Source organism: Echinops telfairi, unplaced genomic scaffold (assembly GCF_000313985.2).
Source record: "Echinops telfairi isolate 266 unplaced genomic scaffold, ASM31398v2 ScPeMD7_37;HRSCAF=141, whole genome shotgun sequence".
NCBI classification, from domain to species: Eukaryota; Metazoa; Chordata; class Mammalia; order Afrosoricida; family Tenrecidae; genus Echinops; species Echinops telfairi.
Window position 1 is genome coordinate 226,879 of NW_022103935.1, and position 14,748 is coordinate 241,626.

General features: G+C 55.8%; 2 protein-coding genes, 1 non-coding gene and 1 pseudogene across 3 annotated transcripts; all 4 read right to left on the reverse strand.

Annotated features, from left to right (window-relative positions):
- Window positions 1–2: 2 nt before the first annotated feature.
- LOC101644230 (interferon-induced transmembrane protein 3) lies at window positions 3–1,042 on the reverse strand (the record flags this gene model as incomplete). Its single annotated transcript, XM_013008450.2, has 2 exons — window positions 675–1,042; window positions 3–98 (listed from the first exon to the last, which is right to left on the reverse strand). Coding segments are annotated over exons 1-2 (339 nt in total), but the record flags the coding sequence as incomplete, so codon positions are not given.
- A 1,380-nt stretch (window positions 1,043–2,422) lies between these two features.
- LOC101663383 (interferon-induced transmembrane protein 1-like) lies at window positions 2,423–3,595 on the reverse strand. The gene is made up of 2 exons (XM_004717161.2): window positions 3,390–3,595; window positions 2,423–2,737 (listed from the first exon to the last, which is right to left on the reverse strand). The coding sequence occupies exons 1-2, from the start codon at window positions 3,576–3,578 to the stop codon at window positions 2,549–2,551; spliced, it is 378 nt and encodes a 125-aa protein (XP_004717218.1). The 5' UTR covers window positions 3,579–3,595; the 3' UTR covers window positions 2,423–2,548.
- A 1,314-nt stretch (window positions 3,596–4,909) lies between these two features.
- Window positions 4,910–5,025, reverse strand: LOC115869697. The gene has a single exon (XR_004046331.1). It is a non-coding gene; the product is annotated as a U5 spliceosomal RNA (small nuclear RNA).
- A 310-nt stretch (window positions 5,026–5,335) lies between these two features.
- Window positions 5,336–5,482, reverse strand: LOC115869696 (annotated as a pseudogene).
- Between the last annotated feature and the right edge of the window lie 9,266 nt (window positions 5,483–14,748).

The following is a 14,748-nucleotide window of genomic DNA, read 5'->3' on the forward strand; positions in this document are numbered from 1 at the left end:
AGGAGGCTGAAGACCAGGGCACAGATGTTCAGGCACTTGGCGGTGGACGCGTAGCTCTGGGCCCCAATCATGTCACCCACCATCTTCCGGTCTCTGGACTGGGGCAGATGAGATGTGGAGGTTACCTGGGAGGGGCCTGCTGGGAGCCTGGAGCTGATGGGGGGACCCGGGTATCCTCGGGGCAGTCTGGGGCACCCTCCCCCAGCATGCTTCCCGAAGCCCCGCTAAGGTGGTTCCTGACCACTCCTTGCTGGGGCAGGGCATCCTCACAGCCCTCATGACCCCCGGGGCACTCCAGGTTCATCTGCATTGACCACTGCTGGGGTCCCATCTTTGTCCCCTCCCACGGGTCCCCTAGGAGAGGGCTGAGTCCGAGGCAGCCTGGGAGCCTTTGCCAAGGGGCAGGGTGGGCACAGCTCTTCTGAAACACCGCACACACTAACGCATGCACGTGACATGCACACCCGCACATGCTTTCACATAGACACACGAGAACATACACACCACCAGCAAGTGCACACACGCAGGCCCCACTGGACAGACCCGCACACACTAACACTAACACAGGCATACATATACACACACACAGGCCCCTGGCAGGCCCCACGGGACAGAGGACACCCAGTGCACCCTCGCAGCAGAGTCCCCCTGGCTGGTGCCCCAGGGCCACACACCTTCACGGAGTAGGCGAACGCCACGAAGCCCAGGCAGAAGATGTTCAGGAACACCGTGTTGAAGAGGGACCAGACCACGTGGTCGGGCACGGAGACCTCGCTGCGGATGCTGATCACGGTGGGCGCCGGGCCCGGGGTGGGGGGCGCCCCCAACACGTCCACCTCGTGCTCCTCCTTGAGCACCTGGTAGGTCGGGGGCGGCCCGGAGGCGCGCGGGAGGAAGGGCTGGGGCGCGTGGTTCATGTCGCCGAGGAGGACCCGCCGTGCCCCGGGTCGGTGGAGCCTGGACTGAGGTCGCTCTAGCTCCCTTCCTAATCACGGGGAGTTCCCGTTTCCCAGAAGTTTCGGTTTCCGGGCTTTGGAGCACAGAGGCTTGGAGGAGGAGACGGGCGGGAGGGGGCGGGGAATGGAATTGGAGGCGGGGCCGGGAGAGGGGAGTAGGATGCCCGGGGCCACCTCGATTTCTGCTTCTTCGCGCGGTATGGGTGGGTCTTGGAGCAGGACTGGGAGTTGCCTCTCCGGGAGCCCAGCCTGCTGCAGGTCGTGCCTTGCCTCACAAACACTTTTCGGGTCCCCATTCCCAGACGCCCTGGGGGCCTGGTCTCAGAGGGAGGTGGGCCCCAGCGGAAGCGATGTGCCCGCCTGCCCCCCCACCTTCACCACCACCTCTTCCCACCTGGGCCCACCACCAACCCGGCACGCGGGGGTCCCCCGCTTCTGAACCATGGGCTGCGCCCTGCTCGGCAGCACTAGGTCTCCCACAGATCAGCCCTTTCCTAGGCTCTCACCAGGCTCCCGTGGGCTGCAGGCGGGGGTCTCGAGTCCGTTGTGTCCCCTCCCAAGCAGCTAGTCCTCTAGATCCAGGATAGGTGGGGGAACACACCGTCAGCAGAGCTGCCCACCCCCCATCCTACTGGGCCCTCAGCCTCCTAATATGGGCTGTGGGACTCCAGGGCTCTTGTCCAGAGCAGGGCACCCCACTGTGAGGGCAGAAGCAGGGTCCAGCATGAAAACTGCCAATGGAGAAAAAGCTGCTGGCAGCAGCAGGCAGGATCTGCTACTGTCCCCTGCGATGGGGTGTGTTTGTGCCAGAGGGCCCCACAACCGAGACCAGCCTGAAGGCTGGTCATGGAGAGGGTCCCCAGATGCCCTGCGCCTCAGATTCCCAGGAGCCTGCCCCTGACCTCTCTCTGCAGGGAGTGGAGGGGCCATGTGCAGCCCCTTTTCCTGTGGCCCAACTAGCAGGCTTCCCCAAGACACGTTACAGAGTCAGAGTCCCTGCACCCCTGTGTGAGGCCCAGAGGCATCCTGCGTGGACTGGACACAGAGTCTCTTGTCCCACCAGAACCTACCCTATCCCGGGGCTCAGACCTGGTGGCCAGAGGGGCCCCAGTCAAGCCCCCCTCCAGCTGTGGTCTCACTTCACTTGAGGCCTGAAACCCCGGCCTGAGGACAGGACCGGCTTCGTCAGCCAAGCCTCAGCTCGGCTCAGGCACAGGCTGGACAGAGGACAGGGGGCCTCCCTGGCAACATGACAGCACCATCACGGACACCTGCGGTTCTCAAACTGTGGGTTGAGACCCCTTTGTGGGTCGAATGGTCCTTTCACAGGGGTCACCCGAATCATAACAGTAGCAAAATGACAGTTATGAAACAGCAACGAAAATAATTTTATAGGGGGGGGATCACCACACATGAGGAACTGTATGAAAGGGTCGCAACATTAGAAAGGTTGAGAACCACTTACATAAGTGGACACTTTAGGGACATGGTTTATTGTCAGGTACACGTGGGCAAACCACTGAGAACAGAGGGTGGAGGGCCAACAGAGTAGACGCCGGACTAAGGGCTCAGGACACAGCATCACGCAGCAACTAGTAGCCATTACGTCTCATCATCTGTGACAGGGCGTGTATGCTGATCACTGTGCCCATGGCGAGAAGAACGATGAGCCCGATGGTCAGCAAGAGACCGATGACCAGGGCACAGATGTTCAGGCACTTGGCGGTGGACGCGTAGCTCTGGGCCCCAATCATGTCGCCCACCATCTTCCGGTCCCTGGACTGGGGGAGACAAGATGTGGAGGTTACCTGGGAGGGGCCTGCTGGGAGCCTGGAGCTGATGGGGGGGACCCAGGTTCCCCACCCCCCAGGTCCTCTGCCCTCAGTGCAGCCTCCCCCAGGCTTTCCCCTCCATGGGGACCCCCACTGAGCCCTGGCGCCCCAGCAGGACAGTTCTACCCCTCTTTCTGCTGGGGTGGGGCCTTCTCCTAGCCCCTCAGCGCCAGCCTGGAGCTATGGGCTTGTCTCCCTCTGCTGAGGTCCTAGTGCTGCCCTGCCACCGCCCCCCACCCCCAGGTCCCCGAGTGAGAGCACTGGGTGTTAAACCAGGTGAGCACCTGCCCCAATGTCTCTCTCAGGTTGGGAGGGAGGGAAAATGCCTTGGGGAAGAGACTAAGCTTGGCCAACCTCAGGCCGGCAGGTGACCACAGACAGGAGCTGAGGGGCCCTTCCCAAGACCCACGCAGACAGGAGCCAGACAGGCAGCACAGTAGTCTGCAGAATGCCCGCACACACGGATGCACGCACACACAGTCACACACAGGGCATCTACACACGGGACACACGCAGGGCGCACACAGTCTGTTGCTTGCCCCTGCCACCTGCGCCCAGGGCACTGTGAGGACACGCTGGGTCCCCAGTGGAGAAGCCGCACCTTCACGGAGTAGGCGTAGGCCACGAAGCCCAGGCAGCAGCAGTTGAAGAAGAGCGTGTTGAAGAGGGACCAGACGACGTGGTCAGGCACGGAGATGTCGCTGCTGCGGATGTTGATCACGGTGGACTGAAGGGGGGCGGCATTGTAGGGGGGCCCCAGCATAGCCACCTCGTGCTCCTCCTTGACCATCTTCTGGGTTTGGGGGTGCAGCCAGCACTAACTTGAAGGCAGTTGGTAGTGGGGTAGGTAGAGCTGGAACCAGGTTTAGGAGGCCCGGATGCTGGGGGCGGTCCTAACTGGGGATTCGCCCCTCTCAGACTCAGTGGTTTCCTTTTCTGGTAAGTTTCTGTTTCCTGAGCACACCAGCAAGGGGCTCATTGCCCCACAACACCCCCCCCACCCTCCTCCTAGTTTCCTCCTCACAGTGTGGGTGGGTCCTGGAGACTTTCTCTGACCTGGGAGTTGGGCCAGGTCCTCCCCACCCCCATCCTCATGTGTGGTCGATTCTTTAAGTCCCCTGAAGAGGCCAGCACACTCACTCCCTGACCCTCCACCCCTGCAGGGAGGTGGACCCTTCTCCCAAGCCTGCAGATCCCCACCTCACCCAGGCTTGGCAGCATGGGAAGAGAGGTGGGCCTTGGGTGTGGCTCAGGACCATGGCTGGCTCCCAGCCCTCCCAAGGCCCCTGGGAACTGGAGCTGGCTGGGTACCTGCTGACAAGAGCAGGACCTCTGCGCCTCTCCTGCCCTAGAGGCAAGGGGACACAGGGATCTCCCAGACCCGCCCCGATTCCCTCCTCAGCCACTGAGAAGCGGGCACTCAGTGTGCTTCGCTGGGCACTTACTCCTGAGCCGCTGATGAGAGCGCTAGCTCTGTGGCTGACCTAAGGGGCTTGACGAGGCACCCCCCCAGCCGCGTCCGCTCCCAGTGTCCCCGCAGGACAGGGGTGAACCACCCCAGTGGGTGTCTGGGACTGTCACTCAATGGGAATGGAGCAGCTGGTGGTGTCCAACTGCTTGACCGAGAGGTGAGCTGCCCAGCCTGCCCCCACCTCATCTCAGGCCCCTGTGCCTCTCCCTGGCATCCATGACCTGCAGCAGCCCTTCCTACTCTCCCTGTAAGCTCTTTGTCAAAGCCACCAGGGACCTCCTCCCTGGGCCAGCCGGTGGGCTGCTCTCTAGCCTGCCCTGGCCAGCTGACGCCAGCCCCCCTCCACACAGCCCTTGCTGATTCCTGGGACCAGCTTTTGTGTTCCCTCCCGCCTTGCCTGGCTCCTTTGTGGCGCTCCCCTTTGGCCACCTCTATGCTGAAAGAGCTCCTGCGTAGCCCTGGTGGCCTTGGGCTGTGGTGCGCAGCAGGTGTGGGACACCCCCACTTCTGCAGACTTAGAGAGAAGATGCAGTGCCAGCTCCTTTGTTGGCTGCTGTCTGCCACACGCTGCAGTGCCAACATGTGGGACAGATGGAGTGGAGCCGGGAGGCGCCCCCAAAGTACTTTTCTTTTTCTTTTTTTTATTGTGTAGCCCCGGAAAACCAGGGCACCAAAAAATTGGTTAAAGACTCATAACTGTTCTTCTCCACGGAAATCTTTAGTAAAAGGCGAAAGATTTATACGATCTGAAGAGAAACGAGAGCATCCAAAGTACTCTTCTATGGGGGTATTGTCTTCCTGGTTTCAGGGATGGTTGTCGTGGCCACACACGCTCCTCCTGCCCCTCCCTTGAGACCACCATCCATGGACAGAGCCCATCCAGCCCTCCCACCTCCCCACCCAGCATCCCTCGCCCTCCTGGGGGGCATACTTCTCCTGGCTGTGGCCCTGCCAGCAGCTAGTAAGCCGTGACAAGTCAAGTCCACATTGGCCATTCTCCTGCCTGGCTGCGACAGAGACCTCCAGTTGCAGACACCAACTCCAGCCACCAGCCCCAGCACATCCTCTTTCTTTTTTAGGAGAGAGTGTGAACGCAATCCCCCACTACCACAAATTATGCAGTCAGTCGAGTTTCCCACATTTGGGGAAACCACAGGGGTCAGCACATCCGGAGTGCACTGGATAAGCCTCGCCCTGGGAAAACCACCTTGCCAAGTAAGTGCACACATCCTCCTTCTTGAGTGTCACTTCTTCATGGGCAGCAGGCCTGCTCCTCCCCGCCAGGGCCACTGTCCAGGATCTCAGGCCATCTCCTCACAAAGACCGGGAGCTCTGGTCCCCAAAGAGGCCTCAGCCCTCTCTAGCCTCCTGCAGCTTGGCCCTGTGTGTCCCACAGAACCCCCAGAAGAGCACCCTCCCGGGGATCAGGGGGCTGGCACCCTTTCCTAGGGCTGGCACCTCTTCCTTCTCTGGCGAGACACCTCCCAGGGAGACAAACCTTGCTTCTCCAACAGGTTGGCAGTTGCCTGGCTCAGCTGGCCCTCCCTGGCCCTGAAAAGCCATCACACGCCAGCATCCAGCCTCCTGTGAGCCGGTGCACAGGGCTCAGCGGCTCAGCCGCCCTTCGCTGTGGTCAGTTGGCTCTGCACGTGGACGCAGCAGTGGGCGCTTCGACAGAGGGTCTGTTCAGTGACAGCTTGGCCTGGTCACGGGCAGCCAGGACACAGGAGCCTCACCCTGAAGGGGCCAAGGAGTTTCCAGATGCACCCCACCCCCATGGACCCTGGAGGACAGAGAGAGACTTGGGAAGGACTGGTACCACGAAGCCAAGCCTCATGGGGAAGGGAGGGGGTAGGACCCCAGAGAAGGAACAGGGCCCCTCTGGGGTCAGTGGTGGCCAGAAGCAACATCAGGAGTCCCGGAGGAAGCCACAGAGGTGCCTGCGAACCCAACTGCAGTTGGGGGGCTGGAAGTTTGTGAAAGAGGCCAGCAAAATCTGGCTGGGGCTCAAGAAAAGTGCCCTCTGTGGGTGTCAGGAACTTCTGCTTGGGGGGAGACACTTCTCTGGATACCCTTCCCCAATTGCTTGCCTCCCAGCTGTGCTGAGCCCAGCCCTGAGCTTGACCCTCAGCCCCCGCCTGCTGTCCAGCCTGTAGCCTAGCCGTGGGTTTGGAGGGTGTCTGTGCGCTGGAAACATGAAAGCCTGAAGCCCCCGAAAGAAGAACAAGGAAGAATTTCCAGATGGCGGTTGCTGAGCATCCTGCCAAATGGGGCGGGCCCTGCTTCCCAAGGAGCCCTTACCCAGGCCCATGGAGCAGACTGGTCCCCGGAAGAGAGCGCCCAGCCAGAGCACAGGTGTTGAGCGGTGGGTGCCCCAGTGCCATGCCCTGTTCTGTCTGTTCAGGGTCACGCTCCAGTTGGCCACACAGTGGGAGAGAGGCCCCTCCAGGAGGGCCTCAGAGCATTGGGGGCTTGTGTGGACGCACCACAGGCAATGGGGGACACAGCCAGCCTGAGCCTGGTGCTGGGGCGGGGGTGGCCGTGGTCTGGTGTGATTTTCCTCCAGAAGATGGTGGTGGTGACTGCAGCGAGGACAGATGTGGGCCGCAGCTTGGCTGGGTGCCAGCAGGAGGTCAGGAGAAAGGAGAGTGCCCGAGTCCCTGAGGGCAGGAGGCTCCTGGCTTCTTGCCACCCAGCTCTGCCCTCCAGGAGCGGCTCCACTCTCTTCTCACCCGCAGGCCTGGGCTGGGGAGCAGCGGCCTGGAGGCACCACGCGCTCTGCTCCTCCCAGCCCCTTGCTGGCTCGCCTCCTGGCTAACCTTCAGCCCCTGCTGCTCACCACCACCCAGAGGCCCTCCTGCCCACCAGCTGAACCCTGAGTGTGACCACGTGACTAGGTGAGGTGGTGGACTGGTGTCACTCCCGACTCCCCACACTCCCCTGCTCCTGCTCACAACCTCCCCACCCCCAGAGCCTGTGCTGGGAGGAGCCTCCAGCCTGGGTCCCTGAGTGACCACTGGACATGGACCTCCACCCCCCCACCCCCCACCAAGCACTCATGGCCGGCCAGGCAGCAAAGTTCCCTCAAAGGTCACTGGTGCCGGTGGGGTGTTGGTGCTCCTGGTTCTGGCTCGTGGCAAACCTGTATGCAGAGAACTCCCCCGTGGGGTCTTCAAGGCTGTGCCTGTGCAGAAACACGTGGCCCAGCCTCCCTCCCCAGCTTCAGACTGGCAGGGGGCTAGAGTAAGGCCACAGGGGGTTGTCTCCACCAAATGCCTGCACTACATGGAAATTAGCTGTCTGCGCCACAATGAAAGGGTTGGAAAGAAATCAGGGACACTAATTAGACATTTATGAGGAGATCCAACCTGGGCCCACACACAATGCTAGGCACCAACCACATGACATCCCCCAGGTATGCTTAAACTCAGCCAATAAGATTGGCCAATACCCTCAACCATGCCTCCCCAGCTGGTGGGCATAAATAACAGGCTGAGGGCAGGGCAGTCTCACTTCTCTTGCCCCATGTGTGCTGCGAGTGGAGGGTGAGATTCTCCCTGTGGGAGGGCAGGCGGACACGTAAGGACCTGCGTGCCCACTTGCGGCCCCGCTCACTCTCTGGGGATTTGCTGCTCTTGGTTCCTGCTCCGCTCTGCTCCTCACACTGGCCCCACACTCCTGGTCCAGCAGTCCTCCCCCTGCTTTTCTGAGCTCCCCTGAAACAGCCACCTTCCGTTCTGAGCTCTCCATCTGCAGGCTTTCCAGAAACAGTGTGTGCTTTTTGGAGACCGTAATTCCTGAAACTTTTCTTTTCTCTCATAAAAGTTGCTTGGATTTACAAAAGTGCTTCTCCGCGTGAAGTGAATTCTTTCAGCGCTGCGAAGTAAGAACCGAGGCCAACCACTCTAGAGCCCTAACAAGACTGCCAACCTTCAGCTCAGGGTCCAGCTCACCGCCCTCTGTGCCACTCGTGCTTCTGGGACCGCCGCTTGTCGCCACAGCACAATCTAACCCATCCGGATGGTGTGGAGAGCGCTCCGGTACCATTAGCAACATTTGCACAGTATCACTGGCCAAGGGCCAGGTAGCCACACAGACACTCCTGGGAGCAGGAGGGGGACAGCTCTGAAAGGGTCCAAAGGGGCGGTGGTGTAATTGAGGGCTGCATTAAAGAGACAGCAGACAAGATAAGGCATGCCAGGCCTCACCTCCTCTGGAATGACCGGAACCAGAATGAGACGGGCTTTATTCTCTCACAGACCTGGGGCACACTGGCCACAGTATGCACGTACGGAACAGGAAGGGGCTGTACCTAACAGGAGGGGATGAGCTGGGGGTGTCACGCAATAGGAAGGGGTGCACTAGGGTACACATGTTATAGGAAAACACATATGTAACAAGGTGGGCAGGCTCTAGAATCAAGACGACAGCCTAACCTTGGTCCTCTGCGTTGGCTTGACTTTAGGGGTCTTTGAGCTCTTCTCCAGGGGAACAAGCCATGATCCTTATCAGAAGGGAGCAGGGGGCCTTACTTAAGGTGGATCAGACAAGAGGGCCTGATTGCTCTGGATGGCAGACAACCTTCAGGCAAGGAGCCTTCAAGCATAGAGTAAGAAGAGACCATGTGTTTGCAAACAGCACCTTAAATTTGGCGTTATTATGGGGGGACATTGAGGGGAATGACTTTCACTTAGGAGGATATGAGTGGGACGCATCTCCAACCCAGGAACGTGAAGGTTCCCTCCGCAGGAGCCCTGGCCTCCCAGATGCCTTCGAGTCTGAAGATTGAGAGTTTGTCCAAATACACTGCCCCCCACCCCCGCCCAGTTTTCCATTTGCCACATTTAAAGGTGAGAGCAAAGATAAAGCAGATACTAGGGGGGAAAACGTGAACGAAACCAAGAAACCTCAAACCGAGGGAGTTACTACAATCTGAGCCGAAAATGGGCGCTGTCCTGGTGGTCTTACAAGAAACAAACACGCTGAGGAAGGGGCTGCCAACCACGCTCGTGGGCCCACGAATGAGATAGCCCAGATGACATGGAGAGATGCCTAGAAAGACAAGCCCCCAGCTGAGTCAAGGAGAGACTCCCAGTAGACACGGAAGATACCACTAACTCAGCCCCGAACTCCCACAGGCCAGCGCAGCCCCAGCAGCTTCCCCACGACGACCTGCAAGCATCCGGAGAGGAGCTGGCCGGATCTTTCTCCACCTGCCCCAAACACTTCTCCACTTGTCTGATGGGGCAGAACAGCACCGCGACCGATGGTGCTGCGACGTGCCGCATGAAAACAAACCTGCAGGCATGTGCCCCTTGTAGAAGCATGCAGCCCCCGCCCCCGGAAAGCGAGCACATTGAATCCTGCACCACATGCCCAGGGTCATGCTCCACAGACAGTGCTTCTGGGAATGGAAAGGTGGGTTGGGATGTCAAAAGCCAGTCAAAGTGACCTACCACAGACACAGAAGGAAGGAGGGAAACCGAGATAGATGGGGTGAGGCTGATGTCACACACACACACACACACACACATTCCCATTGTCCAGGCTCAGATGCCTTTGGGCCTTTGGGGAATTTCTTCAAGCCAACCCGTGTGGGCTCAGCCTTGCCCTTCATGCAGCTCAATATCACAGGGGCCTGTGTCCGTGCCACGGTCTCCCCCACAGGGAGGATGCCTCTGGCTCTCCTCTCAGTGTTCCGTGCTTCCGCTCCACACCTCACTCCACAGCGGGCACCCACTGAACCCCTCACTCTCGCCATAGGACCAGACATGTGATCTTGACGTGAACCAAGAGAGCAAAGAACACCCAGACAGATGACTGCACCTGAAGGACCAGCTGCCTGGCCCATGTGCACCATCCCATAATAAGGGATGACAGCCTACCCAGTCACCTTTGCCTTCGACTCACTTTTTTAATGCTTATACAGCGCCGACTATCATTAACATCACTGAATTGTTCACTTAACATGGTTAAAATGACACATTCTGTTTACAAATCTATTATCACAGACAACAACAAAAAAGGTTTTTTCCAACAGTGTATCAGCACATAATTTACATATCATACAACTGAATCGTTCAGTCATATCAAGGGGAATCGTACACTCACCACCACATCTATCCTAGAGCGCCACACCCCCACACCCACAGATAAATCACCTTTAAAACGAGTTGTGCCGTCACGATCAGTTCTAGTGCTCCCTTCCATTGCCCAACTTCATTATTTATTCCCCATCCCCGACCCCTGCACTCCCTACACTACCTTGTATCAGTTATTGTCATCGGGTGCTCACAGCTGGGAAACCCACAGAAAAGGAAAAACAAATCGCACCAAGGTGGTAAAGATAAGATCATACTAGTGCACAGGCAAAAATACAAATAACGTGTCTGTGGGACGAGGCCCCATTACCATTCAAGAAGCCAGGGAGGACGCTTCTGGCGCAGAACAACTAGGTGGCACTTTCACCGAGTACAAATTCCGGTCGTGTCTCTAGGGAGGCCGACTGGCCAAGCATCGAGTTCGATCCAGCAGCATCAAGGTTGCCACCGTCTCTGCCTGATAGCAGGGCTGTTCTGGACTCTTGCCTTTGGCCAGGGTGGATCTGCCAGCGGCTTGGTCTGACATGTACTTTTGCAGATGGGTTTTGGGCTCTCACTGTCCTCCATAATTGGTTGCTCATAGTTTTAGCTCTGATACTTTTCTCCTCGCCATATTTGAATTTTTTAATTGTCGGACTCCATCTTTGAACACCTGTCGCTCAGGTGCCATCCCTGTAGCTCGGCCCAAGTAGGTCCAGTTCCTGGAATTCCCCACCTGTACTCATGAATGAAGGAGCCCCGGTGGCCTAGTGGTCACACTGTGACTGCTAACCGCAAAGTCTGCAGTGGGAACCGCCAGCCGCCCGCAAGAGACGGACAAGGCTTTCTATTCCTGTGAGGAGGCATGTCTCGGAAACGCTCAGGGGCAGGTCGCCTCCGTCCCATGCTAGGAGATATCCAGGCAGTTCTGACCACAGTGGCCGCTGCCCGGCCCCTGCAGTGCTCACGATTGTTCCTGGGCCTGAGCCCATTGCTGTAGCCAGTGTGTCAGTCCTTCTCCTGGAAGCCTCCCTCTGTTTGGCTGCCCTGCTGCTGAGCAGGACGTCCTTCTCCAGGGAGAGGTCTCTCCTGATAACACGCCCAGAGGACGTGAGGCCAAGCCCTGTCCTATAGGGTGGCTCTGAGTGGGAATCAGCTTGATGGAAGTGGGTTTGATTTGGTTTGGGGTTCATGGACAGGAGCCCGGGTGGTGTGGTTCGTTAGGTGTTGGACAGCTAACCACATGGTCAGAGGTTCAAAAACACCAGCTGCTCCACAAGCGAAAGACAAGGCTTACTACTCTTGTAGAAACATAATTGGAAAGCCAGAGGGACGGATCCGCCTTGTTCTAAAGCAGCAGTTCTCAACCTGTGGGTGCGCGAACCCTTTGGGGGTTGAACGACCTTTAAACACATATATCTGATGGTCTTAGGAACGGAGACACCACTGCTCTGTTGTCTCCAGGCGGGTCCACCCACATGCAGATTTGCTGATCTGGTGGGAAAGGAGCTATCTCAACCTCCGAACTGACGTTGGCTTTTTACGCATACAGTCCCAAAATGTCACAATGTAGTTTACATACAAAATGTCACAATGTAGTTGTTATATTAAGATAGTTACCCACACTACAGCATACTTCAAGACAAAATTTCATTTGTCATTAGAAATAAATATTTCACAATATAGAATTACATATTGTTTTGTGATTAATCACTATGCTTTAATTATGTTCAATTTGTAACAATGAAAATACATCTTGCATATCATACATTTACATTATGATTCATAACAGTAGCAAAATTACAGGTATGAAGTAGCACGAAAATAATCTTGTGGTTGGGGGCCACCACAACATGAGGACTGTATTGAAGGGTCGTGGCATTAGGACGGTTGAGAACCACTGTTCTAAAGGGTCATTATGAGTCAGAATTGACTCAAAGGCAGTGAATTAGGCTTGGGGTTTTTTGGTTTATGAATAAACATAATGATTTTCCCACCTAAACTCCCTTCAAAACTGCTTTGATAATGTTTAAATTTGTAAGTTTCAGGTGACATGTGAAATCTTTTTTAAGATGTTCTTAGAGGTTTGAAAAGCTATTGGCCAGGATCATGGTTAATAAGATATAATGTCTGTATGTCCGGATCAATACCAGGCTGGCTTCTAGCAACAAGTGACCTTGAGTCTCCCTCACCCGTGCGGAGCTGACCAGAGCTGGCTGAAACAACTAGCAGCAAGTGGCCTTGAATCTCCCACACACACCTGCAGAGCTGACCCGAACTGGCTAATGGCCTGCTTTGTTCTCGACCTGCCGCTCTGCACCCGGCATGGCCCGTTTGGCTCAGTGTCCACTTTGCTTTCAACCCGCCACTCTGCACCCAGCACGGCCCGTTTGACTCAGTGCCCGCTTTGTTCTTGCCCACCACTCTGCACCCGGCACAAATACACCTGGAACCGGGAAGACACCTTGCATTCCAGGAACCCGGACATACCTGTCCATATAAGCAGCAGCCCTGTAGCCTGCAATGCGACTCCCCCAGCCCAGATGTTGTGGACTGTGGGACTTCGCCCAGGCTGGGGTTTTTCTCCCTACTAAAGCCTGTTTGTTCTAATTCGACTGATTTGGTTTCTGGCGCCTCTCCACTACCTTACAATGTCTTCCTTCAAAAATGTAAGTGAGTGTGTAGAGTTAAGAAGCTGCTATACACTTGTGATTTAATAAAACAATTCTAAAGGTAAAAAACAAACTAAACAAAACAGCTCTTTTTCCATTGTTCAGAGAGATGGGCCACGTGTCACCTTCCAAGGCCCTCAGGATCTTTTTGCTTGTGCGGTAGGCTTGGCTCCCTGCCTTGTCACCCTCAGTGGAGGGAGGGCGGACTCCGATCTGTGTGGCACCCCTGCCACAAGACGGCTTGACCACTTGATGCAGAACAAGCTCTGGGCAAAGCCCAGCACCTCGTCACAACAGAAAACAAACCAGCAACCAAGAAACACGGAGACGGAACGTGCTCGGTCTGCTAAGAGACATGAGAAGACCGTGGCTGGGTCAGGTGCACCTTGGTCCTCAGAGTAACGTCCTTGCTTTTCAACACTGCAAAGAGGCTTTGTGCAGCAGACTTACCCCATACACTGCGGCCCGTGACCTCATCTGCTGTGTCCATGGGCGTCGATTGTGGATCTAAGTAAGGTCAGAGTCTCCGCAGCTCCCGTCTTTCCTTCACTCAGGATGGTCACTGCTGGTCCGGCGGTGAGCATTTTGGTCTTCCTTCTATTGAGCAGTGGTCCACACTGAGGCTGCAGTCCTTGATCTCCACCAGCAAGGGCTGCATGTCCTCCTCACTTTCAGCAAGCAAGGCCATGTCATCTGCATATCACAGATTGTTAAGAAGCCTTCCTCCCATTCTTTTCTTATAATCCAGCATCTCTGATGATTTGCTCAGCATATAAATCAAATATGCGAGAGGATGCAATCCTGACACACATCTTTTGCTATTTTAAACCACGCACCATTCCATTGTTCTGTTCCCACAATGTCTCTTGATCCATGTATGAGTTCCTCGAGCACAATCAAGTGTTCTGGAATCCTTATTCTTCTCAAGGCTATCCTTAGTTTATTATGGCCCACACCGTCGAATGTCTTTGCACAGTCAATGAAACACAAGTAAACATCTTTCTGGTACTCTCTGCTTTCAGCCAAGATCCATCTGACATCAGCAGCGATATCCCTTGATCCATGACCTCTTCGGAATCCAGCCGGAACCTCTTGCAGCTCCCAGTCAATGTAGTGCTGCAATTGTTGTTGGATCATCTTCAGCAAAATTCTATTTGCATGTGATATTTGTGATGTTGTTCTGTAACTTGTGAATTCTGTTGGGTCACTTTTCTTTTTGAATAGACACAAATATGGATCTTTTCCAGTGGGTCGATCAAGAAGCTGTTTTCCAAAGTTTCTGGCATAAAGGAATGAATGCTTCCAGTGCTTCATCAGCTTGTTGAAACATTTCCATTGGTATTCCATCAATGCCTGGAGTCTTGTTTTTGGTTAATGCTTTAAGTGCAGCTTGAAATTCTTCATTAAATACCATTGGTTCTTGCTTATATGCTAATTTTTTAAATGGTGGAACATCAACTTGTTCCTTTTGGTACAGTGACTCAGTGTATTTTATTAAAAAATCATTTTATTACGGTCTCATACAACTCTTATCACAATCTATACACACATCAATTGTGTAAAGCACATTTGTACATTCATTGCCCTCATCATTCTCAAAAAATTTGCTCTCCACTTAAGCCCCTGGCATCAGCGCCTCATTTTTACCCCTCCCTCCCTCTCCACTCCCCCCTCTCTCATGAGCCCTTGATAATTTATAAATTATTATTTTGTCATATCTTGCCCTGTCCGACATCT